The sequence below is a fragment of the Balaenoptera physalus genome (assembly GCF_965194825.1).
Source record: "Balaenoptera physalus genome assembly, chromosome: 13".
NCBI lineage: Eukaryota > Metazoa > Chordata > Mammalia > Artiodactyla > Balaenopteridae > Balaenoptera > Balaenoptera physalus.
In genome coordinates this window covers 4,203,138-4,223,986 of record NC_138892.1, presented here as the reverse complement: position 1 = coordinate 4,223,986, position 20,849 = coordinate 4,203,138, and the positions used below count along the sequence as shown (strand labels likewise).

The following is a 20,849-nucleotide window of genomic DNA, read 5'->3' as shown; positions in this document are numbered from 1 at the left end:
ATAGCCAGAGGGATCCTTTCAAAGTGAAAGTCAGGTGATGTCCCTCTTCTGCTCAGAACCCTCCCTGGGTTCACATCAGGAGCGGAAGTTCTTCCAGTGGCGTACAGAGCCTATGTCTTGCCCCTGAGTCACTGGATGCTTCCACCAGGCCCCCTGCCGTTCCTGTGATGCCTTTGCCTGCCATCCAAGCTCTTCTCACAGGAAGGGGCATAGTTTGCTTCCTCAACTTCTTCAGTTCTTTGCTCAAATACCACTTTTTAAATAAGGTCTTACATACAAAAATCTTTCTCTACCTAAGACTATAAAGACATTCTCCATATATTTTCTTCCAGAGTTTCATAGTTTTGCCTAACATGTATTCCTAAATCCATCTGGAGTTACTTTTAGTAGGATTCTACATAAGGCTCCAATTTGTTTTTTTCTCATCGGATTGATAGTTGTCCCAGCACCTCTTCTGGAACGGCCGGCCTTCACCTGGGACCTTTAGTGCCAGCGCTGTCATTTGCCAGCTTTCTCTGTGTGCACGGTTTTCTTCTGGACACTGTCCACTTCTGCACATTTCACTTCGCTTCGCTTCCTTTGCTTGGTATAATGCATTTGAGATTCTCTTCGTTCTGATGAGAGACGAATTTTGACTGTGGTGAGGACATTGGGGAAGAGGGAAGTATGTGACTTTACGGGGTAGGGGGAGAGGACTGATATATTTGGAACCCTTTAAAGCTGGTATCGCCAAACAATGATCTGTGGGCCAAATCTGACCTACCACCTGTTTTTTGGTTTTTGGTTTTTAATTAATTTATTTATTTATGGCTGTGTTGGGTCTTCGTTTCTGTGCGAGCGCTTTCTCTAGTTGTGGCAAGCGGGGGCCACTCCTCATTGCGGTGCGCGGGCCTCTCACTATCGTGGCCTCTCTTGTTGCGGAGCACAGGCTCCAGACGCGCAGGCTCAGTAATTGTGGCTCACGGGCCCAGTTGCTCCGCGGCATGTGGGATCTTCCCAGACCAGGGCTCGAACCCGTGTCCCCTGCATTGGCAGGCAGATTCTCAACCACTGCGCCACCAGGGAAGCCCCACCTGTTTTTTTATGTTTTTTTTTTAAAATGGCCTTTGAGTTAAGAATGATTTTTACATTTTAAATGGTAGGGGAAAACAAATGAACAAAATTTCATGACACATGAAAATTACATGAACTTGAAATTTCAGTGTCCATAAAAAGAGTTTACTAGAACACAGCTGTGTTCGTTCGTTTGGATGTTGTCTATGGCTGCTTTTGCCCTGCAGCAGCGGAGAAGTTGTGACAGAGGTTGTCAGGTCCTCAAAGCCTAAAATATTTACTCTCTGGCTCTTTACAGAAGAAGTTTGCCAACCCTGCAACCCTGTCTCAGGGAGTTGTCTCAGCTTGAGTGTCCTGGATGTGACAGAAGAGGGGAAGAGAGTATGTAAAGGAGAGTTTTGAGGTCTGCAGAGGTGAATTTCAAACTTTTGCCCAGGCTCTTTCTGATAGGAGATAGGAGATAGAAATGTTTTTATTTTCTGTTTTTGTTCGTCTAACGCAGTCAAATCAGTAAGGGGTTTATGGTTTTAAATAACAACCAATGATTGTTATTTTAATCTCTGAACTTGTGTATTCTAATAGTTTTTCTCAGTGACAGTGGTTAAACGACTCTAAATCACATGTGCCAATTTTTAATTAAATGTCGGGTATTAGAATGAATCTTTTAACCAGGATGTAAGTCTTAGTCGTAGTGTTAAATGACGAACAGTTAGTCTCCTTTTCAGAAGGAGGTCCCGCCTGATGAATTGACTGTAAGATGTGAGTACGGATGGTATGTTAGGCCTATCTAACCTGTGCTGTAATCACCGGTAGTTTTCTTTAATTTTATTCAAACAGGACTTGTCAAGATTAAACCTGTTCAGACTTGAAGGAAGTGAAATTCTACCTTTTGTATAATTCAAAGGCTGTTTTTGTTCTGTAATGTAACATTTCATTTATAAGTTGTCTTCAGGGTATACATTCATTCCTATGTAAAAGGAATGTCTAATGGTTGAATTTTAATTGTCCTTCTAAGTACTTTCGGCCTTCTGTGAATGAAGTAGCTAAGCTTCTTAAAGTCTTTGTGAATATTTTGTGTTAGTTTGGTTAAAGCAGAAATGACAGCAATTTTTATTATTAATAACATTTGTAATATACAAACGATTGACTGATCTTTACTGGTTATTTCACTGTCGTTAATCATTACACATACTTAGCTGTGCTGTCTTGACAGTGAACATGGAATTTGCAGACAGAGTACATTAGGACTCCTTTGGATCTGTAATGCCAAATAGCTTTCTTTCAAGACTGTGGAGAAGGTAAAGAGGTACAGAAGAGAGTTAAATGTTTTCATAGTAGTTACTGTTAATGAAAAGCTTTTTTTGTCCTCATCTCATGAAAGTTGTTAATTTATTATATTGTATTAAAATATGGTGAATAAAATCTGTAGATATTATATGGCTCTAGAGGAAAAGTTTTTATTTTTCCTTTCACCCTTTATAGAGGGGTATACAATATATCTAAGAAATAGTCTCTGCTTTCAAGAAATTTAAAATGTAGTTAACTGAGTTACAACCCCTCACCTCTCCCTCCCCCTTTAAGCTTACCCATTCGGTGGGTAAGCTTATCATTCAGTGGGGAAGGAGAAATTAGATGTTTCTTAAATACCAATTATAAGATATCAACATCTTAAGATATGACCATTTTTTTTCAAATTTTTGGGCCCAGGATGTGTGAATTTCTTAATGGGAATGGACGAGTTGAGCTAGTTCCTCAGTGTTTCCCTTTTTCCAGTTGCTGCTGCAAAGTACACTGATTTCACTGCTCCCATCAGGCCTGGCGCCTGGCTCAGGGCACATGCTCAGTAAGTGGGTTACATGACAAGTCTGTGAAGCAGTTAGATCCCGCTCTGAATATGTGACTATTCATCACCGTTTTAAACTTGAACAAATGCAATTAGTGAATGCAGGTCTGGGCCCTAGAGATACAGGAAAAAATAAGGTAGTCTCTATTTTTCTGGGATTTATAGTCTAGCTGGGGTGATAGACCGCATCAGTGAATGTAATCTGACGTGGGTAAGTGCTATTCCGTTCTGTGGACCGAGCTCCAGGGCCGCATAGAGATGGGATGCGGCTCCCCTGAGTACTCTGAGTAGCAGCGAAGTCTCACCAGGGCTGTGAGTTTTCAGAGGCCTGAAAGGAGCCCCCAGGTTCTTCCAGGCAGAGGCTTGGGTGGGGCTGGTGTGAGAGGGATTCTTGGGGAGCGCATACACGTGAACAGACCCAGAGGATTGCCAGTGCTTGCTGGTTTCAGGAATCCATGGGGAGGACAAATGACAGTGACCACAATCCCAGTTCATTTTCTCTTTATACCGCGTGCGTGAACTGTTGTATGCTGGGTAGATGCTGCTGTGATTACTCTTTAGTAGCTGTTAATAGTTATTTGTGGGCCTTCCCTGGTGGTCCAGGGGGTAAGACTCCTCGCTCCCAATGCAGGGGGCCTGGGTTCAATCCCTGGTTGGGGAACTAGATCCCACATGCATGCTGCAACTAAGAGCCCACATGCCACAATTAAAGATCCTGCATGCTGCAGTGAAGATTCCGCGTGCTGCAACTAAGACCTGGCACAGCCTAAATAAATAAATATTAAAAAAAAAATAGTTATTTGTGTTTCAGGAATCTTTTGCTTGGCCGTAGTTCAGGTAAACATTTTTCTTTTGGTTAAAAGTGTAATGAAGGAGAAAGGCATGGTGTATATGTGACAAATTAACATGTAACATTGGAAATTATTTAGGGTGGTTCATGAACTTACTAATTGTTCTATGGTTGGAATATCAGTTACCCAGTTTTCCTAAGAACAGTGCTGTTATTTTGTGTTGTCTATTATAGTTTGATTTCAAAGCTTTTGCTGTGCTAGATATCAGTTTTGAGTGAAGCAGAGGTTAAGATTTCAGAGAGTGACATCAGAGAAGACCATTCACAGTAAGAAGGTGGTGCCCACGAGAGAGGGAGCTTGTGAAGGACCCGCTGAAAGAAATCATACTGGCTTCTTTACCCCAGGTATAAACACACATTTCTTAGTCATCGTAGGAGAAAAAAAAAAGAGGCTTTATTGTAGATTATTCGAGTTCTAGAGCTCTACTTTTATTTGACTATAAGATTAAGTAATAAATGTCATCAAAACTTTATGCAGGTGGGGCAGATAGAAGTAATTAGGTTTATTCTTTGTTGTAGAAATCATGATCACTCTTGGCATTCTTCAGAATGTTTTAAACCCGTGGGTACTTTCTTAGCGTGTTAATAGTGCCTGCACTATATTTAGTATCGTTTGAGCCCAGAGCACGCCTCCCCCAAATAAGCCTCAGTGGCATATTGATTTTTTTGAATTAAAGTTACTTAAGAAAGAGCCAGTGCAAGAGGGACGCTCTGACCCTCCTCTCTGTTGAAAGCAGGCAATAAATCTCCGTGTGAGAGGTACCCTCCCTGCATCTGGAGTCAGAAGGACACCCTTATCCCCAGAGGTGAATTTGGGGCCAAGAAGCCTATATAAACAAACCTTGTTTCCTCTTTAACGTAGTACCCTAAGTCCAGACTCTCCTTAGATTCTTCACTAACTAAGCACCCAAAGCCTAAGTTTCTTTGTTCCGTCAATTCCTCAGAAATTTAGTGTTTCTTTGTCTAAAAAGTATAAAAGCCGCATGCTGTGGCCCACTTTTTAGGTCCCATTTCTATGAGACCTCCATGCACACGAATTAAAATTTCTTTTTCTCCTGCGTGTCTGTCAGTTTTATTATTAGTCCAGTGGCAAGAGCTCTAGGGGTAGAGTGGGAATTGCCTTCTCCCCAGCAGCACCCACTTCTCCTTAAAGCTGGCGTGCGAGTGTTAGTGAATCTTCTTTTTGTCATATGGTCACTGAAAGTGGCTTACACACTGCATTGTTTCATACGGTTTCTGAGGCGGGGCTAATGCTGCACCTCTGAACTTTCACTTTTTTATTTGGTCGCTTAATGGCTGCGACCCTGAGTCAGCTTCGTGATCCCCATTTAGAGCGGGCCGGCGGGGGGAGGTGGGGCAGATTATTTTATGCACCATTTCCCAGTTTTTAATTGATTAATTTATATTCTGCCTCTTTCCAAAAACAAATCTGACGTGCCTTAAAAAATAAATACAGTTAGATAAAGTAAAGGTAAGGGAGGAAATTGGAGGGGAGGGAAAAGCCAGAAATGAGGTTAGTACTCAGAAGTCATGCTGAGGGATTCATAGTGTTAAAGATGGGTCGTGGGTTTGACTCCAGGCTTCTTAAAGGCAAAGACAGAGGAGAACGTGATAAATCAAGTGATTTATATCATCCATCCTTAAGCTAAAAAGGCGACACTTGGAGTACAAGTATTTATGGTCCTGAAGCTCGCGGAGGGAGTGTCTCCCGGCCCCCCCGCCCCACCCCGAGCAAGCACAGCCGCTTGGGGCGCTTCAGTGGCCGTGCTTCTGGGGAAATGCGCAGCTCCCCGGTGGTCTGGCTTCATTTCATCCGGGGGTGAAATGTAGGGTGCTGGGATTCCACAGTGCGACCACAGGGAGAAAATTCCTATGGTCAGGACTAATCTGTAAGAGTCTCTTCAGTTGTCTAACAGCAATTTTTCTTCTGACATTAAAGCGGATTCTTGTTTCTTCAGGGGATTCATGGAATGAGGAAATGGGCTTGCATTTAGGTGCCGTGCTGCAGACAGAAATCCTTCCCTTCATAGCTGTGGAGTGAGAGCCAGTGGGGCAGTGGGCCTGGCGCGAGAGGCTGTGGGAACTGCGGGGCCCGGTGGGGGGGCGGGGTGAACAGCCACAGGTTCATCCCCCGCCCCGGGCACACACGCTCCCCGGAAGCGAGCTCGCTCTGTCTCTCTGTCCGTCTCCCTCTGCTTCTGTCTGTCTCCTTCCCTCCTTCCCGCTCCCCCGGCTCCCCATCTTTGTGGCTGAGCATGTGTAAGCTCAGGGCACTGCTTCTGGCTCCTCTATCTAAGAATGGGTAGTGTCTCTGCCCCCCAGGCAGTCCTTCATGAGGATCCTTTCTCATGACTTTACTTCAGGTACACACTGGGTGACAGAGGACATGGTTATATTCTCTGTCTAGAACGTGAGATGCAGATATTCTGGTCTGACCAAGGGCAGACCCATAACCATAAACAGTCACCTTAAACGGGGGTTCGGGTTGTTGTGGGAGTGGAAATCCGACTGTTACAGTTGGAATTGTGGCTCCAAAAGTTATTAGCTGAGGGATGTGGGCAAGTTACATAGACTCTTCTCTGTCTCAGGTGTCTTGTCTTTAAAATGGAGAGGACAGTATTGGCTTCATAAGGTTAATGCAAAGATTAAATGAGATAATACAGGGACAGGTTGATAAGAGCAGTGCCTTGGCGAAGTGCTCAGTGTACGTAGCTCTTTTGTGTCGTAAACTAAGGAGCTGGAACAGATAGGCCTAGCTTGCCTCCCCGCAAAATTAAGCACCAGCAGTGTTCTGAAAAGGACATTCGGAAATGTCTTTTTCTTTTTTTTCTGGTTTGTAACAATTTTATCCTTTTTCAGAGAAACAGCACCCAGGACTATCTTCCAAAGAGTCCTGGATATCTTAAAGAAATCTTCTCATGCCATTGAGCTGGCCTGCAGAGACCCATCCCAAGTGGAACATCTGGCTTCCAGTCTGCAGTTAATAACGGAGTGCTTCCGGTGTCTCCGGAATGCTTGTATTGAGTGTTCTGTGAACCAAAATTCAATCAGGTACTATTCTTTGTAGTTACATATATGCCTTTGATAATATCTCTTTGTGTACGTGCATGCTGGTTCTGTCATGTTGGCCTATCTGTTAGAGATGGTTTTGGCGTCACAGTCACCCGTGTTTATTAGGAGACTCTCTCCGTCTCCGGGGACAAGTGTTCTGCAGGACTTGTTGTGGGAGACTCCTGGATGAGTGCGTAATGGGACAGCATGTTTAACATTAGGGGTTATTCAGGTTTCTCACTTGTATTTATAATGTTTTGAGGGATTTGGTTTTTTACATAACACAGTGATTTGAACTTAATTTTGATCCTTTGATTCTAGTCTGCCTGCCTAAATGCACTTGCAGTTCTGGACTTCACTTTTCTTAGTTGTAGGTGTTGTAATTAGTTTTAGTGTTTTAATTAGTTGCCCTTGTGTGTACTTCGAACAGGGAGCACGATGTGAATTTCTCAGACGGTTTATCTTAAGCGTTCCTAAAGATTGTGTAAAGTTGCCAGCTACTGCCACCTAATTTATAATGCACAACTAAAATGGAGTTACAAGGATGAGCAAGAGAATTGCCCCGTCCTGCTCTTGTTCTTTTACATGTTACACTCTCCTCCCAGAACTGAGCACCCTTCCTCTTTGATCTCATGGAATCTACTTTTTATTAACAATTTTTACTTGAGATGAAGTCAGAAGCCACAAAGCATGCTCACTTTAATTTCCTGGACTTGAATGTAGACAGAGCCCCCGGGCTCCCTGTTACTGCCATGATGAGTGAAGTCGGGCTGGTCCAGAAGCCGATGGAGGGACTCCCTGTGCTGCCTAGACGGTCTTGTACCTGAGGCTTTGATATGATTAATGAGTTTTTTTTAGATCAAAGGAGAGGGAACCAAAAGAGAGAGTTGTTTAACTTCAGCACAGAATTGAACATGGCGTCCATATACAGATAAATGGATAGAAACAGTAATGATCTTGGTAGTAATAGTTAACATTGAAGAAGTATAACTAGTTATATGCTAGAAGCAGCAGGCCAGAGGCTAGATTATTTTGTCCCTTTCCAGGCAGGGAGGCCCTCTAGTGTGACGGGAGAGGGAAAGGAGAGCCCTAGAATGGAAATTCTAACCATTCAGGGCATCAGCTCCTGGGAAAAACATTTTTGTAGTCAGAAAGACAACAAAGATTCTGGTAGGGGCTTTGAGGTCAACCTTAACTAAAGCTGATATTCCCGAGCCTGTCGAGATTCAGATCTCAACCAATACGTATTTTTCTGATGTTTTCAGTTATTAAAGAGTTAACTAAAAAGTAGGATGCTATTAAGGCCTAGACCTTTTTACATCTTTTGTCTGAACATTGCACTTTGTATGGACTGGAATTATTTTTTGCCAAGGATGTACGGAACGTGGGGTATAATACAGCAAAGCAAACAACCTGAGTCATATGCAATTTCAGGAAGTCCTCAAAGAAAACTGTTGAAAGCAGTTAGCTCTGCATGTAAATATAATCCCTATTGCTGGGGTCGCTATACTTTTACTGCAGAGAGCCAGATAAATAGTTCAGGCTTTGTGATCTCTGTCAGAGGGGCTCACTTCTCCCATTGTAGTACAGGGGAGCCGTATGTAGTACGTGAACAAATGCACATGCTGTGTTCCAGTAAAACCTCATTTGTGAACATTGAAATTTGAATTTCATAGAATTTTCATGTTATGAAGTTACATTTTTCTCCCCCCACCAAATCTGGCCATACAGAAGCAGGCAGTGGGCCCAGGTGCCTGGCAGCCATTTGTATGTGTAGAGGCAAGAGGAGAAACAGAGGTGGAACGGCATCTTCTTTTTGGAGGCAGGTGCTGAGCCCCTTTTCCCACCAGTCTTGTGTTCGGATAAAGAGGAAAGGAGCAATGGCTGTCTGCCCACCTGGCCTTGGGGAGGGGAGAGAGGAGTCTAGCCTTGTGCACACCGACCCTGACCCTCTTCTTTAGCAGTGAATGTCTTGGCTTAATTCTGATTTATGTTGAGAAGAAGTGAAGAAGGTAGGGAGCTGTATGAGTTTCCTTTGCTGCTGTAACAAAGTACTGCAAATTCAGTAGCTTAAAATAACAGAAATTTATTGTCTGACAGTTCTGGAGGTCAGAAGTCCAAAATCAGTTTTCCTGACCTAAAGTTAGTGTCAGCAGCAGGGCTGGTTCCTTCTGGAGTCTCTAGTAGAGAATTGATTCCCTTGGCTTTTCTAGCTTCCGGAGGCTGCCTGCATTCCTTTACTTCAGAGCAACACCGTAACCTCTTCCAGTCTCTTTCCGACTCTGACCGTATGGCATCCCTCTGATAAGGACCATTATGGTTACGTGAGGCCCACCCAGGTGATTCAGGATAATCTTCCCATCTTCAAACCATTAATTTAATCACTCCTAGAAAGTCTCTTGTGGTATTTTCTGACCAGTTCTTATTCTCCAAAAACAGCCAACAGTCCAACAATTCAGTTCCATTCTGACACTAACTACCTCAAGTTAGTGGCTTCAGATCCCATAACTTCATGACTCAGTCCCACAAGACTGCCCCACCTTGGATGCCAGCTGCAAATGGGGTACCCAGGCTACATTTCTGCCCAGCTGACTACAAATTCAGGGATTCCCAGGACACCCCTCAGGTTTGATAATTCAGTAGAACGACTCACAGAACTCAGGGTAGCACTTTACATTCTGTTACTAGTTTACTATAAAGGGACAGCCACCTGGAAGAGATACATAGGATGGGGCGGGGCACAGAACATCTGTGCCCTCTCCAGGCATGCCATCTTCTGAGCACTTTGATGTGCTCATCAGCCCATTCAGAAGCTTTCCAAACTCATTGTTTCGGACTTTTTGTGGAAGTTCCATCACATAGGTGTGATTGATTAAATCATCGGCCATGGTGATTGAACTGCCTTCCCTTCCTCAGAGGTAGGAGGTTGGGGTTGAAGGTTCCAGCTGTCTGATCTTAGGGCTGGTCCCTCTGGCAACTGGCTCCCATCCTGCAGGCCCAGGAAGAGTCCCCTCTTTAGCATAAGCTCAGGTATGGTTGAAAGGGGCTTGTTACGAATAACAAAAGGCCTTCCTCTCACACAGGAACTTCCAAGGGTTTTAGGAGCTCTGTGCCAGGAACTGGGGACAAAGATCAAATATAAATTGATTATATCACGTCTCTTTGCCATGAAAGGTAATATAGTCAGTTTCCAGAGTTTAGTATGTGGACACTTTTAGGGGGCCGTTATTTTGCCCAGCACAGTCTACCCTTCGGCCCCTAAAGAGTCACGTCTGTCCTATGTGCAAAATACATTCATCTCGTCTCAAGGTCCCCCACATTCTCGACCCATTCAACATCACCTCTAGCCCAAAATCTCATCTAAGTCTCATTAGCTAAAAAGTCCCAAATCTTACCATCTGAATTACATTTGGGTGAGACTCAGGGTATGATTCATCCTGAAGCAAAATTCCTTTTTCTCTTTGGACATGTGAAACTAGACACGAAGTTGTCTGCTCCCAAAATACAATGGTTGGACAGGCCTAGGATAACAGTTTTAGACATTACCCTCTAAAAGCGGAGAAAATTGAGGGAAAAGAGGAGTCACTGGTCCCAAGCAATTTCAAAATCCAGTTGGGCAAACTCAGGTTTTGAGGCCTGGGAATGATCTCTGTGGCTTGAGGCTCTGCCCTTGGTCCTACCCTCAGAGTCATCCTTCCTTTTTCTCGAAGGGTAAGAGTAATACATGTTTTCAGCTGAGTAACTTTATCAGCCTCTTTCCTGCCTGTAGGATTTTGGGAGTTTAACAGCCTTCTTTCATTTCATCCTTTCTGTGTGCATTTCATCCAGGTTGGCAGAGTTTCTACTGGTATGACATTCTCAAAAACCTTGTGGGTCTCACATGTATGTCATGGGGAGTTATATACCATTAGGCAATCTGGGGTCTGCCATAGAGCTTTCTTAGATAACCCCATCTCTATTCCTGATTTCTGCTGAGATGACTGACGGGAATGAGTAACACTCCTAGTCTCTTTAAAGAGCCCTCTGTGTAACTGAACACCGACCTTCTGGTTCTTCCAAGGCATTAGCAAAAGGTCATCCAGCCACATCCTTGGCTTTCTCTCCAGAGCACAGTTTCCTCACAGTGAATAGTCTAGTTTTAGCATCTTTTGCGATCCGGATAGACTGAGAATTTCCCAAATCATACCTGGTTCCCTTTTAGTCTCCTCTGTCTCTCCCCTCTCGCATTTTACCATACGCACCAAGAAGAAATCAGGCCACACCTTCAACGTGTTGCTTGGAAATCTGCTCAGCTAAATATCCAAATTCATCGTTTTGCTAAGCTTCTGCCACTGTAGAAAAAGGGTCGTTCCGTCGAGTTTCCAGGAACGAGTTCCTCATTTTCTTCTGAGATCTCACCAGCAGTGCCTTCAATGTCCACATTGCTATTCAAGGCATCTAGGCCTTTTCTGTCCTGCTTCTCAAAATTCTTCCAGCCTCTGCCCATTGCCAGATCCCAAAGCCACTTCCACGTATCTGTTTGTTAGAGCAGCACCCCATTTCTGCTACCCACATTAGCTTCCTGTTGCTACTTGACAAATTACTAAAAACTTAGTGGCTTAAAATAACATATTTATTATCTTACAGGTCTGAGATTCAGAAGCCCACAGTGGGCCAGCATGGCCGAACCCCTTTTGGAGGCTCTAGGGGAGAATCATCTTCCTTGCCTTTTCCAGCTTGTAGAGGCTGCCTGCATTCCTTGGCTCATGGCCGCCCTCCCTGACCCTCCAGAATTCCTCTTATAAGGACCCGTGTGATACATTGGGCCCACCTGGTTAATAATCCAGGCTAGTCCTTTCATCTCAAGGTCCTTAATTTATTCACGACTGTAAAAGTCCCTTTTGCCATGTAAGGTAACATATTCACAGGTTTTGGGTATTAAGATGTGGATGCCTTGGAGGGCCATTATTCTGCCCACTACAGGAACTGTTAACCGGTAGTCTCTGCATTCATTGTGGATCATAATTTGAAGTGCAGGTTTAAGAAAAAGAATGTGTCTAACTTTGTCCTTTTTAAAAACCTTATACAGGAACTTGGATACAATTGGTGTTGCTGTTGATTTGATTCTTCTTTTTCGTGAACTTCGAGTGGAACAGGAATCCCTGTTGACAGGTAATTTGCAGTATGATTCATGGATTACTTATATCTTTGAAAAGGATTTAAATACCAGTACTCTGAGTATTACAACATTCATTAAAGCAGATGGTTCTGTATTTCATGATACAGAGAAACTTCATTAGTGATATTAAAGAATTATCATAGAAGAAAGTTGTAGTGACTTCCAATTTTCTCCCTCTGTTGTGGGCTAAATTGTGTGTTTTCCACCCACCCCGCCTTCCCCAATTCATATGTTGAAGTCCTAACCCCTAGTGTACTTCAGAATGTGATTATATTTGGAGACAGGGCCTTTAAAGAGATAATTAAGGTAAAATGAGGTCATATGGGTAGACCCTAATCAAGTGTCACTGGTGTCCTTATAAGAAGGAGAGATGAGGACACAGGTGCAGAGGGACGACCATGTGAAGACACAGGGAAAAGATGACCATCTGCAAACCAAGGAGAGAGGCCTCAGAAGAAACCAATCCTGCCGACACCTTGACCTCAGACTTCCAGCAACAAAACAGAAAACAAATTTTTCTAGTTTAAGGCACCCAGTCTGTGGTACTTTGCTATGGCAGCCCTAGCAAAGTGATACAGTGTCTTTTAATATGTGTCGATGTGGCAGGCCCTATTCTAGGTGTTGGATGTGATCTGAACAGGGACCAAAGCAGTCAGAAATCTCTGTCCTCAGGTGTGTACGTTCCAGTGAGGGGAGCCTTGTATTAAATATATTAAATAAGGCAAATATACAGCATGACAGAGAGGGAAGTTAGCTCTCATTGTTAATAGCTGTTGATAGGGGATTAAGAGAAAAACCAAGCTCCTTAATTTGAAGACCAGGAAGCTTTTCCAGACTTTTTGGAATGTTTTTGGTTCTTGAACTACTTGCATCAACACTTCTCCTTTGGACAGGGGTTATTATCATACCATTATATTTAAAAATAAAAGCATAGAATTTTAACAGATGATCTCTTTATCCAAGGAATTGAAATACTTGTGGGTAAACCTAAGTCATTTAATAGAACATCTCAATGTAAATATCCAGCTTATAAAATGTACTAGATTGGAGGTTAAAAAAAATTTTTTTTAGTGCTAATTCAATGAATAGTTACTTCAAATGAGAGCTCTCCAGCTGTATTTAAAATATGTTGATTTATATACAATTTTTAATGCCTATACTTACTATATAAAGTGAAGCATGCTTACCTGAATGTTAGTGGGGAGGCTGCTGTGAGAAGGTAGAGAGAGAATTTGAGCTCGTCTTCCTTCACAGGCATAGAGACCAAGGCCCACAGTGAAACAGGCTAACTGAACTGTCAGAGGTACCACCCGGCTTGGTTTAGTTCTCATTCTACTCTGTGATTTCTTAGTGTTTTCATTTAAAACTCATTTGTTAAAATTCCTGTGTCTTTCTGTTTGATTTAGGATTCTTCCTCTGGGACATTGTAATTATTTTTTGAACTAATTAAATTATCTAAGAATTGGCACACAAAGTGTTGGCTCTAAGTTTTTTGGAACAGCAGTAATTTCTTGAGTATTCTCAATTTGGTAGGGTGTAGCATTAGGTTGTAAAGTGTTTTAAAATGTTGTATATTTAAAAGTATTCTTGTAGCTCCATTTTGTGATAAAACAGAAGCCTCAGTGCTCAAATTGGGGATTAAAAATCAGCAATAAAATAACAGATTTCACTCTCTTGTATGGAAAGGCAGTTATTTTTGAAGTCTGACTGTGGTATGATAATTCAGAAAGAGAGTTCAGAATGTGCTACGTTTTGTAATTGCTGAAAAAAACACCGATGTGGTGGGTAGTGTCACTGACAGAGCTGAGGAACTAGGGTGGGCAGGAGTAGGTTTCTCTGGTGATGATGGATTCCTAAATAAGACACCAGAGGAAGCACTGCACAAACGCTGTGATTAAATAACTGTCAGAGCGGAGCCAGCCCTCCTCCAGTTGTGCATAGAATCCCATCCCCACTCGCCCACTCAGAAACTCTTCCCCTGAAAGTGTCCCCTTTCTCTCTGGCATCATCCCTTTTCCCTCTTTACTCCGTCATTTCACCAGCGTATAATGTGCTCTCCTGTTTTCCATCTTAAAAGTGTCTTCCCTTGACTCTGTGTCCCCCTCGGTCCATTATCCCTTGTCTCTATCCCGCGACTGCTACAGAAGATTGGTTACTTGGTGTTTACAATATGCGATGAAAGATTATTTCATCCTTTCTTCTCAGGATTAATTTTTTCTTCACTGAAGGGAATAGATGATCTAACAAAAAAACCAAAGGAGCACATTTCTGAAACTTTTTATGAACTGGTTTGTCATTGATGAATAAATCAGTTGTTTGTTTGGCGGCTTGGCTGTTCATTGATACCCACCAGTCAGAGAGCGTAGATCTTCATAGACCTGTTTTATGTTAGGTATATTAAGAGTTGTTCACAATTTATGTAGTTGCAGTTATATCAGTTAATACATTTTTTATTGTTACGAGATTCACGTCACATAAAGTTAAGCACTTTAAAGTGAACAATCGAGTAACATTTAGTGCATTCACAGTATTGTACAGTCACCACCTCTGTCTAACTGGAAGCATTCTCATCACCCCAAAAGGAAACCCTGTACCCATGGAGCAGTTGCTTTCCATTTCCCAGTTCCCTGAGCCCCTGGCAACCACCATTCTGCATTCTGTCTCTGTGGATTTGCCTGTTCTGGATTTTTCGTATAAATGGAATCCTAGAATTTTGTGACCTTTTTTGTCTGGCTTCTTTCAGTTAGCATAATGTTTTTCGAGGTTCATCCACATTGTACATGTATCAGTGCTTCATTTCTTTGTATGACTGAATAATATTCCATTGTATGCATAGAATACATTTTTTGTTTATCCATTCATTCATTGATGGGCATTTGGGTTGTTTCCACCATTTGGCTCTTGTGCCACTATTTGGCTGTTTAGAATAGTGCTGCTCTGAACATGTGTGTACATATATTTATTTGAGTACCTGTTTTCAGTTCTTTTGGGTATATACCTAGGAGTGGAATTGCTGCGTCAATTTTATATTTAAATTTTTAAGAAACTGCCAAACGTTTCCATAGCAGCTGACTATTTTATATTTTCACCAACAGTGTACAAGGTTCCAGTTTCTCCACATCCTTGCTGACATTTGTTTTCCTTTTTTTGGAGTATAGTTATCCTGGTGGGTGTGAAGTGGTATCTCATTGTGGTTTTGATTTGCATTTCCCTAATGACGAAGGATGTTGAACATCTTCTCATGTGCCTTTTGGTTATTTGTAAATCTTCTTTGGGGGAATGTCTATTCAAGTCTTTTGCCCAGTTTTTTTTTTTTTTTTTTAAGATTCTTTTGATGTGGACCATTTTTAAAGTCTTTATTGAATATGTTACAGTATTGCTTCTGTTTTATGTTTTGGTTTTTTGGCCGTGAGGCATGTGGGATCTTAGCTCCCTGACCAGGGATCGAACCTGCACCCCCTGCATTGGAAGTGTGGAGTCTTAACCACTGGACCGCCAGGGAAGTCCCCTTTGCCCAGTTTTTAATTGGGCTTTTAAATTTCGTTGTCAAGTTGTGAGAGTTATTTATGTATTGTGGATACTATGAATTATGTTGAATCTGCAGATCCACTTGGGGGGAATTGCCATCTTAATGATATTGAGTCTTCCGGTCCATGAATAGGGAACATCTCTCCATTTATCTAGGTCTTCTTTAATTTTTCAATTGTATCAGTTTCAAGTAGATGGCTTGCGTCTGTTGACAGAGTTGGAAGGACATTACTGAGGCAAGAAGGAAAGTGGAAGTGATACTTCTCACTACCTTCTTGAAAAAGGCAGCCAGTGATATTACTGAATTTTACTTGGACTTCAAGAATGCAACTTTGTTTCAGCAATGAAACTTAAACAAATTTTATAGTATGTTAGTTCAAGCCTAATGCAAATCTTTTCAAAAGTGTTCTTGTTCCCTGATACAGTGCCTGTACGATCTTTTGACTGTTTCTCTGTGAGAACCTTACTCTTTGTAGATTTTTAGCAGGGTATCTTTGCCAGTTTTCTGTTACCGCTCTTGAGGTAAGAACTATAATTACGTTGTCAAAATAATATTTAGAGTATTATTTTCAGAGAATAATTGCAGTGGTGTGACGAATATATTATGCTCATCCAATTATATGTAAACATAAGCATGAGTTATTTTAATTGAGTTATTGGTGTTGTTTTTGGCCTTTGTTCTTTTCTAATCTGTAAAAATAATGTTGGGCTTTTTGAGGGGCTTTGTAACATTTGCAATATTTAGATAAAGATCACTTGATAAGCTGTTTGGTAAAAGTAAACTGTCATTTGTACTTGTCTGGAGTTTTCTTTTCTTGTTTCTAGGACGTCTTTAAACCTTTTCCTTCCCAGAATTATGTTCTGATTCAGAGTGCTAATTTTTAGTTGCCTGATGAATTGTTGGGTTGTTTGGCTCTCAGACTGACTTATATTGTTGGCTTTTTTTGTGTGTTAAATTAAATCTTACAAGGATTTCAGTGTTAATACTCTAAAATATTCAGCAGAAATAGAAATGTCATTTTACACTACGACTTTAAGATGAAAATGAAGGTATTATTTTTTATTATGAACATTTTATATAATTTCATTATAGAGTAATTTTTAAAAGTGAAAAGAAAAATAATCATTGTATATGCCGGCTACATTAGACAAACACTTGACTTTTTTTTAGTCATTCTTCAATATTTATATGTATGGGTATGAATGTGTACTTGCAGTTTTGTATCCTGCTTTATTTTAGATTATAATGTTAATTCAGTTTTGAGGTTCTTGGTTCAGCATTTTGTCTTCATAGTTTTTTATCTCAGTGTTTTGCTTTTTGGCCACAATTTCGCAACTCTTCTTTGAGCAGCCAGTTGTCGAGTTACTATGAATAAGTGAATAGCACAGGCACATTACACGCCTCAACCTTTTTCATCTTTACAGCTGCTCTGCCTTTGAGCTATTGGAGCAGCAGTGACAGGCTTTGAAGGGAAGGCCTGGGTTCCGGAAAAGTCTGAGGACAGAGGACCCGGGCTCCGGGCCTGGGTCAGTAGGCCCATCCCTCCCTCCTAGCAAAGCAGGGATCTAGGAGGTTGAAGGTCTTTGGAAGTCCTCTTGCCCTTAAAAACATCTCCTGATTGCTGCCTGGCTGGGATTTCCGTTAATAGAGCAGGATCTTTCATTTCATCTCAGACGCTCCTGTGGCTCCTTCCTTGATGAGCTGATTCCTGCTGCTGAGGAAGAGCCCCCGCTTGTGTTTGCCGGTCTTGCTTCTGCCACTTGCAGGCTTCATGCCCCAGGCCAGTTACCTGACCTTCTGAGCTTCGGTTACTCTTTGCAAGAGGGGGATAATATTAACCCCGACCCCGTACGGTTGTCGCGGGGGTTAGATGACATCTTACAGTTAGAACGCAGTGTCTGGCACCTAGTAAACACTCAACACATGCTAGTTATCCCTGTTACTGTTACCTCATTCCTTGGTTCTCGATGCTTTATTCATGCTGGTCTTCAGTTCCTCAGAAGTGTCTCACTCTCTCTCCACTCAGGGTCTCATCACATGCCACTCTCTCTGTATGGACTGTCCTGGCCCCGAAGGAACCACTTGGAAAACAGCAAACAGTCGGGTGCAGGCGCTGATCCCTCAGAATGGGTGCCAGGCAGGGGTAGCTGGGGCCTGGCATGGAGGGCTGAGGCTGAGGCTAGTCAGTCACTGGCTTTTAGTTGTGTGACCTGAGGAGGGGGCTGGGGCAGGGGTGGGTGTGCAGGGATTCACGGTAGTGTCTGTTCACCGCAAAGCACACGAGTATTTTAAGTATTTACTTACCAGCATCGCATACCCGTGAGAACTGGCCGACTGTTCGCGCTCTTCTCTTGGTGTGCGGGGTCTGGGGCCCTCACCTGCTGCTGACTTGGGTGACGTGATAAAGATGTCTGCCTTACTGTGACAATTAAATAAGAACTTGTATAAAATAAAGCACTTGGAACGGTATGTGTCGCGTTAGTGATGGTCTAATGGTGGGTGTCGTTCTGGTTACGGGGCTGTTGTTACTCGGCTTTGAGCTTAGCCCTCTGTGCTCTGTTTCGTGGTGCAGGGGCTGGGAGTCCAGAAACACGTTTCTCCTCCGCTTGCAGTGAGGCTCAGCCAGTGAGGGGTCTAGTGGGGACCAGGAGGCAGGAGGGGAAAGGGTGACGCGCCCCCTGCTCGGGTCTCCCCTGGAGGGTTCCCTTTCCAGCTTCCTTCCCACTCGGAAAGCCTCCTAGTATTTCCTAGAGACACCACTGTTAGCTGGCCCGGGCCCTTCTTCCACGTGCCAGAGGTACCAGCGGTAGCCTGGGCAGCCCCTTCCACAGAGGCCCGGCTTCCGGCTCTGCAGAGCCCCTCCAGGCTTCTGGGTTCTCACAACCTTACCCTCTTCCCTTTGTGCCTCCAGTTTGAAGGGTGGTAGGTGGTGGTTTCCTGTAGCCTTAATCTCTGTGTTACCTCAGTGTTGCCTTTTTAGTTGAACTAATTCCATATATTAAATTTTCTTTGTTAAAAAATAGTTTGGTTTCTGTCTGTCTGACTTGGTCCCGACTGATTGAACTATTCTTATTTTCTAAGGTTGTGCTTGATGCCATCTTCTCTTGCTTCCCCTGGGGCCCTCTTTCCCTTCCTCACAACTTCCCTCCCTCCCTTCTCTCCGTCTGCTCTGCCAGCTCGGGTACAACCAGGAGAGACAAACCGCACTGCAATTTGAATGGGGAAGATTTAAAATAAAGAATTACTAACTATAACAAAGGCTTGAAATAACAGGGGATTGACTACTAAGAAGTAAAGAGAATGCCAGAGAACACAGGGATTGCAGATACAAGGAGCAGCCAGTGCCCCCAGAGCTGAGATGAGTGTCCAGGGAAGAGGCTGCCCTCCCCCTAGGCCTGAGATCCAGGCCTGCTTGGAGAGGGCACGGCTGTGGCTCACGGGGTGGTAGTGAAGCCGCCGAGGGGTGGTGTTGGTGGAACTTGCTGGAAATCCACCCTCTGGGGTGCAGGGGGGAGTCGTCCACAGAGAGCTTCCATGACTTGAAACTGGCTTTGAAGCATCCTGAGGAAGTTCCTGGCTCCTGGACACTGCTGGTTGGTCCTGCTGTGCGAGAGCTCCTCACTGGAGAAGCTGCAGGAGATGAACGCCAGAGAAACAGGAGAAGCATGGCCAGAGGACTACCCAGAACCAGGAAGAGAGAAACTCCGCTCCTTCCAGCCCTCCAGTACCCCGCCAGCGCCTCTGCCCACGAGGCCGTACGTGCCAGCTGACAAAGGAGACCTTCAAAGGGCCCGCCTTTATGTTTGCAGAGCAGGCAGCGAAGCTAAGAGGCAGTGATTGATAACTGGTGCTCAGTCAAAGATAATTTAAATGCGGTCTGTTCACAGATGGCAAAGAACTTTAGAGACCCTTTAGTTCCTAATGCATTACATTCTCACACACACTTTGTTATTTTCTAATTTTTGCCAGTGTGGTGGGTGTGTAGTACAATCTTGTGGTTTTCCCGTGGGTTTGAGTGCTTTTTCTTTTGTGTATGTGTATGTATATATATATATATAAATATGTATATATTGGGTGGGCCAAAAGGTTCGTTCAGTTTTTTCCGTACAGTGGCGGTAGTGGCACTCAGTTGTCCTTAACTTCATTCAAAACAATTTTGCTAAATTGTAGGTGACAGCTGTCATATCAGCGTGCATTTAAAAAAAGACTTATCAAAATTGGTGAATTTTTGTGTAGCCATTTTAATATCGAAGATGGAAGAAAAAAAGCAACATTTTTGGCATATTATGATTTATTATTTCAAGAAAGGTAAAAACACAACCGAAATGCAAAAAAAAGATTTTGTGCAGTGTATGGAGAAGGTGCTGTGATTGATCGAATGTGTCAAAAGTGGTTTGCGAAGTTTCATGCTGGAGATTTCTCGCTGGACGGTGCTCCACAGTCAGGTAGACCAGTTGAAGTTGATAGCGATCAAATCGAGACATTAATCGAGAGCAGTGAAGGTTATACCATGCGGGAGAGAGCCGACAGACTCAGAATATCCAAATCGAGCATTGAAAATCACTTGCACCAGCTTGGTTATGTTCATTGCTTTGATGTTTGGGTTGCACATAAGTTTAAGCGGAAAAAAACCTTCTTGACCGTATTTCTTCATGCGATTCTCTACTTAAACGTATTGAAAACGTTTCAGGTTTTTTTTGCCATGTTGTGTGGCATGCGGAACTTTCCCAACCAGAGATCGAACCTGTGCCCTCTGCATTGGAAGCGTGGAGTCTTAACCACTGGACCACCAGGGATGTTCAAACGTTCCATTTTTAAAACAAATTGTGACGGCCGATGAAAAGTGGATACTGTACAATAATGTGGAGCGGAAGAGATCGTGGGGCAAGCGAAATGAACCACCGCCAACCACACCAAAGGCTGCTCTTCATCCTAAGAAGGTGATGTGTATATGGTGGCATTGGAAGGGAGTCCTCTATTATAAGCTCCTTCTGGAAAACCAAATGATTAATTCCAACAAGTACTGCTTGCAGTTAGACCAACTGAAAGCAGCACTCAACAAAAAGTATCCGGAATTAGTCAACAGAAAATGCATAATCTTCCATCAGGATAATGCAAGACCGCATGTTTCTTTGATGACCAGGAAAAACTGTTACAGCTTGGCTGGGAAGTTCTGATTCATCTGCCGTATTCACCAGACATTGCACCTTCAGATTTCCACTTATTTAGGTCTTTATAAACTTCTGTTAATGGAAAAAATTTCAATTCCCTGGAAGACTGTAAAAGGCACCTGGAACAGTTCTTTGCTCAAAAAGCTAAAGTTTTGGGAAGATGGAATTATGAAGTTGCCTGAAAAATGGCAGAA

General features: G+C 43.0%; 1 protein-coding gene across 1 annotated transcript in view; it reads left to right on the top strand.

Annotated features, from left to right (window-relative positions):
* The window catches only part of ATXN10 (ataxin 10), a 153,775-nt gene that overhangs the window by 15,464 nt on the left and 117,462 nt on the right, over positions 1-20,849 (top strand). Inside the window, exons 2-3 of the mRNA XM_082422439.1 lie at positions 6,606-6,797; positions 11,866-11,948. Coding sequence (XP_082278565.1) covers positions 6,606-6,797; positions 11,866-11,948 — 275 coding nt within the window. The remainder of the gene's footprint in view (positions 1-6,605; positions 6,798-11,865; positions 11,949-20,849) is intronic.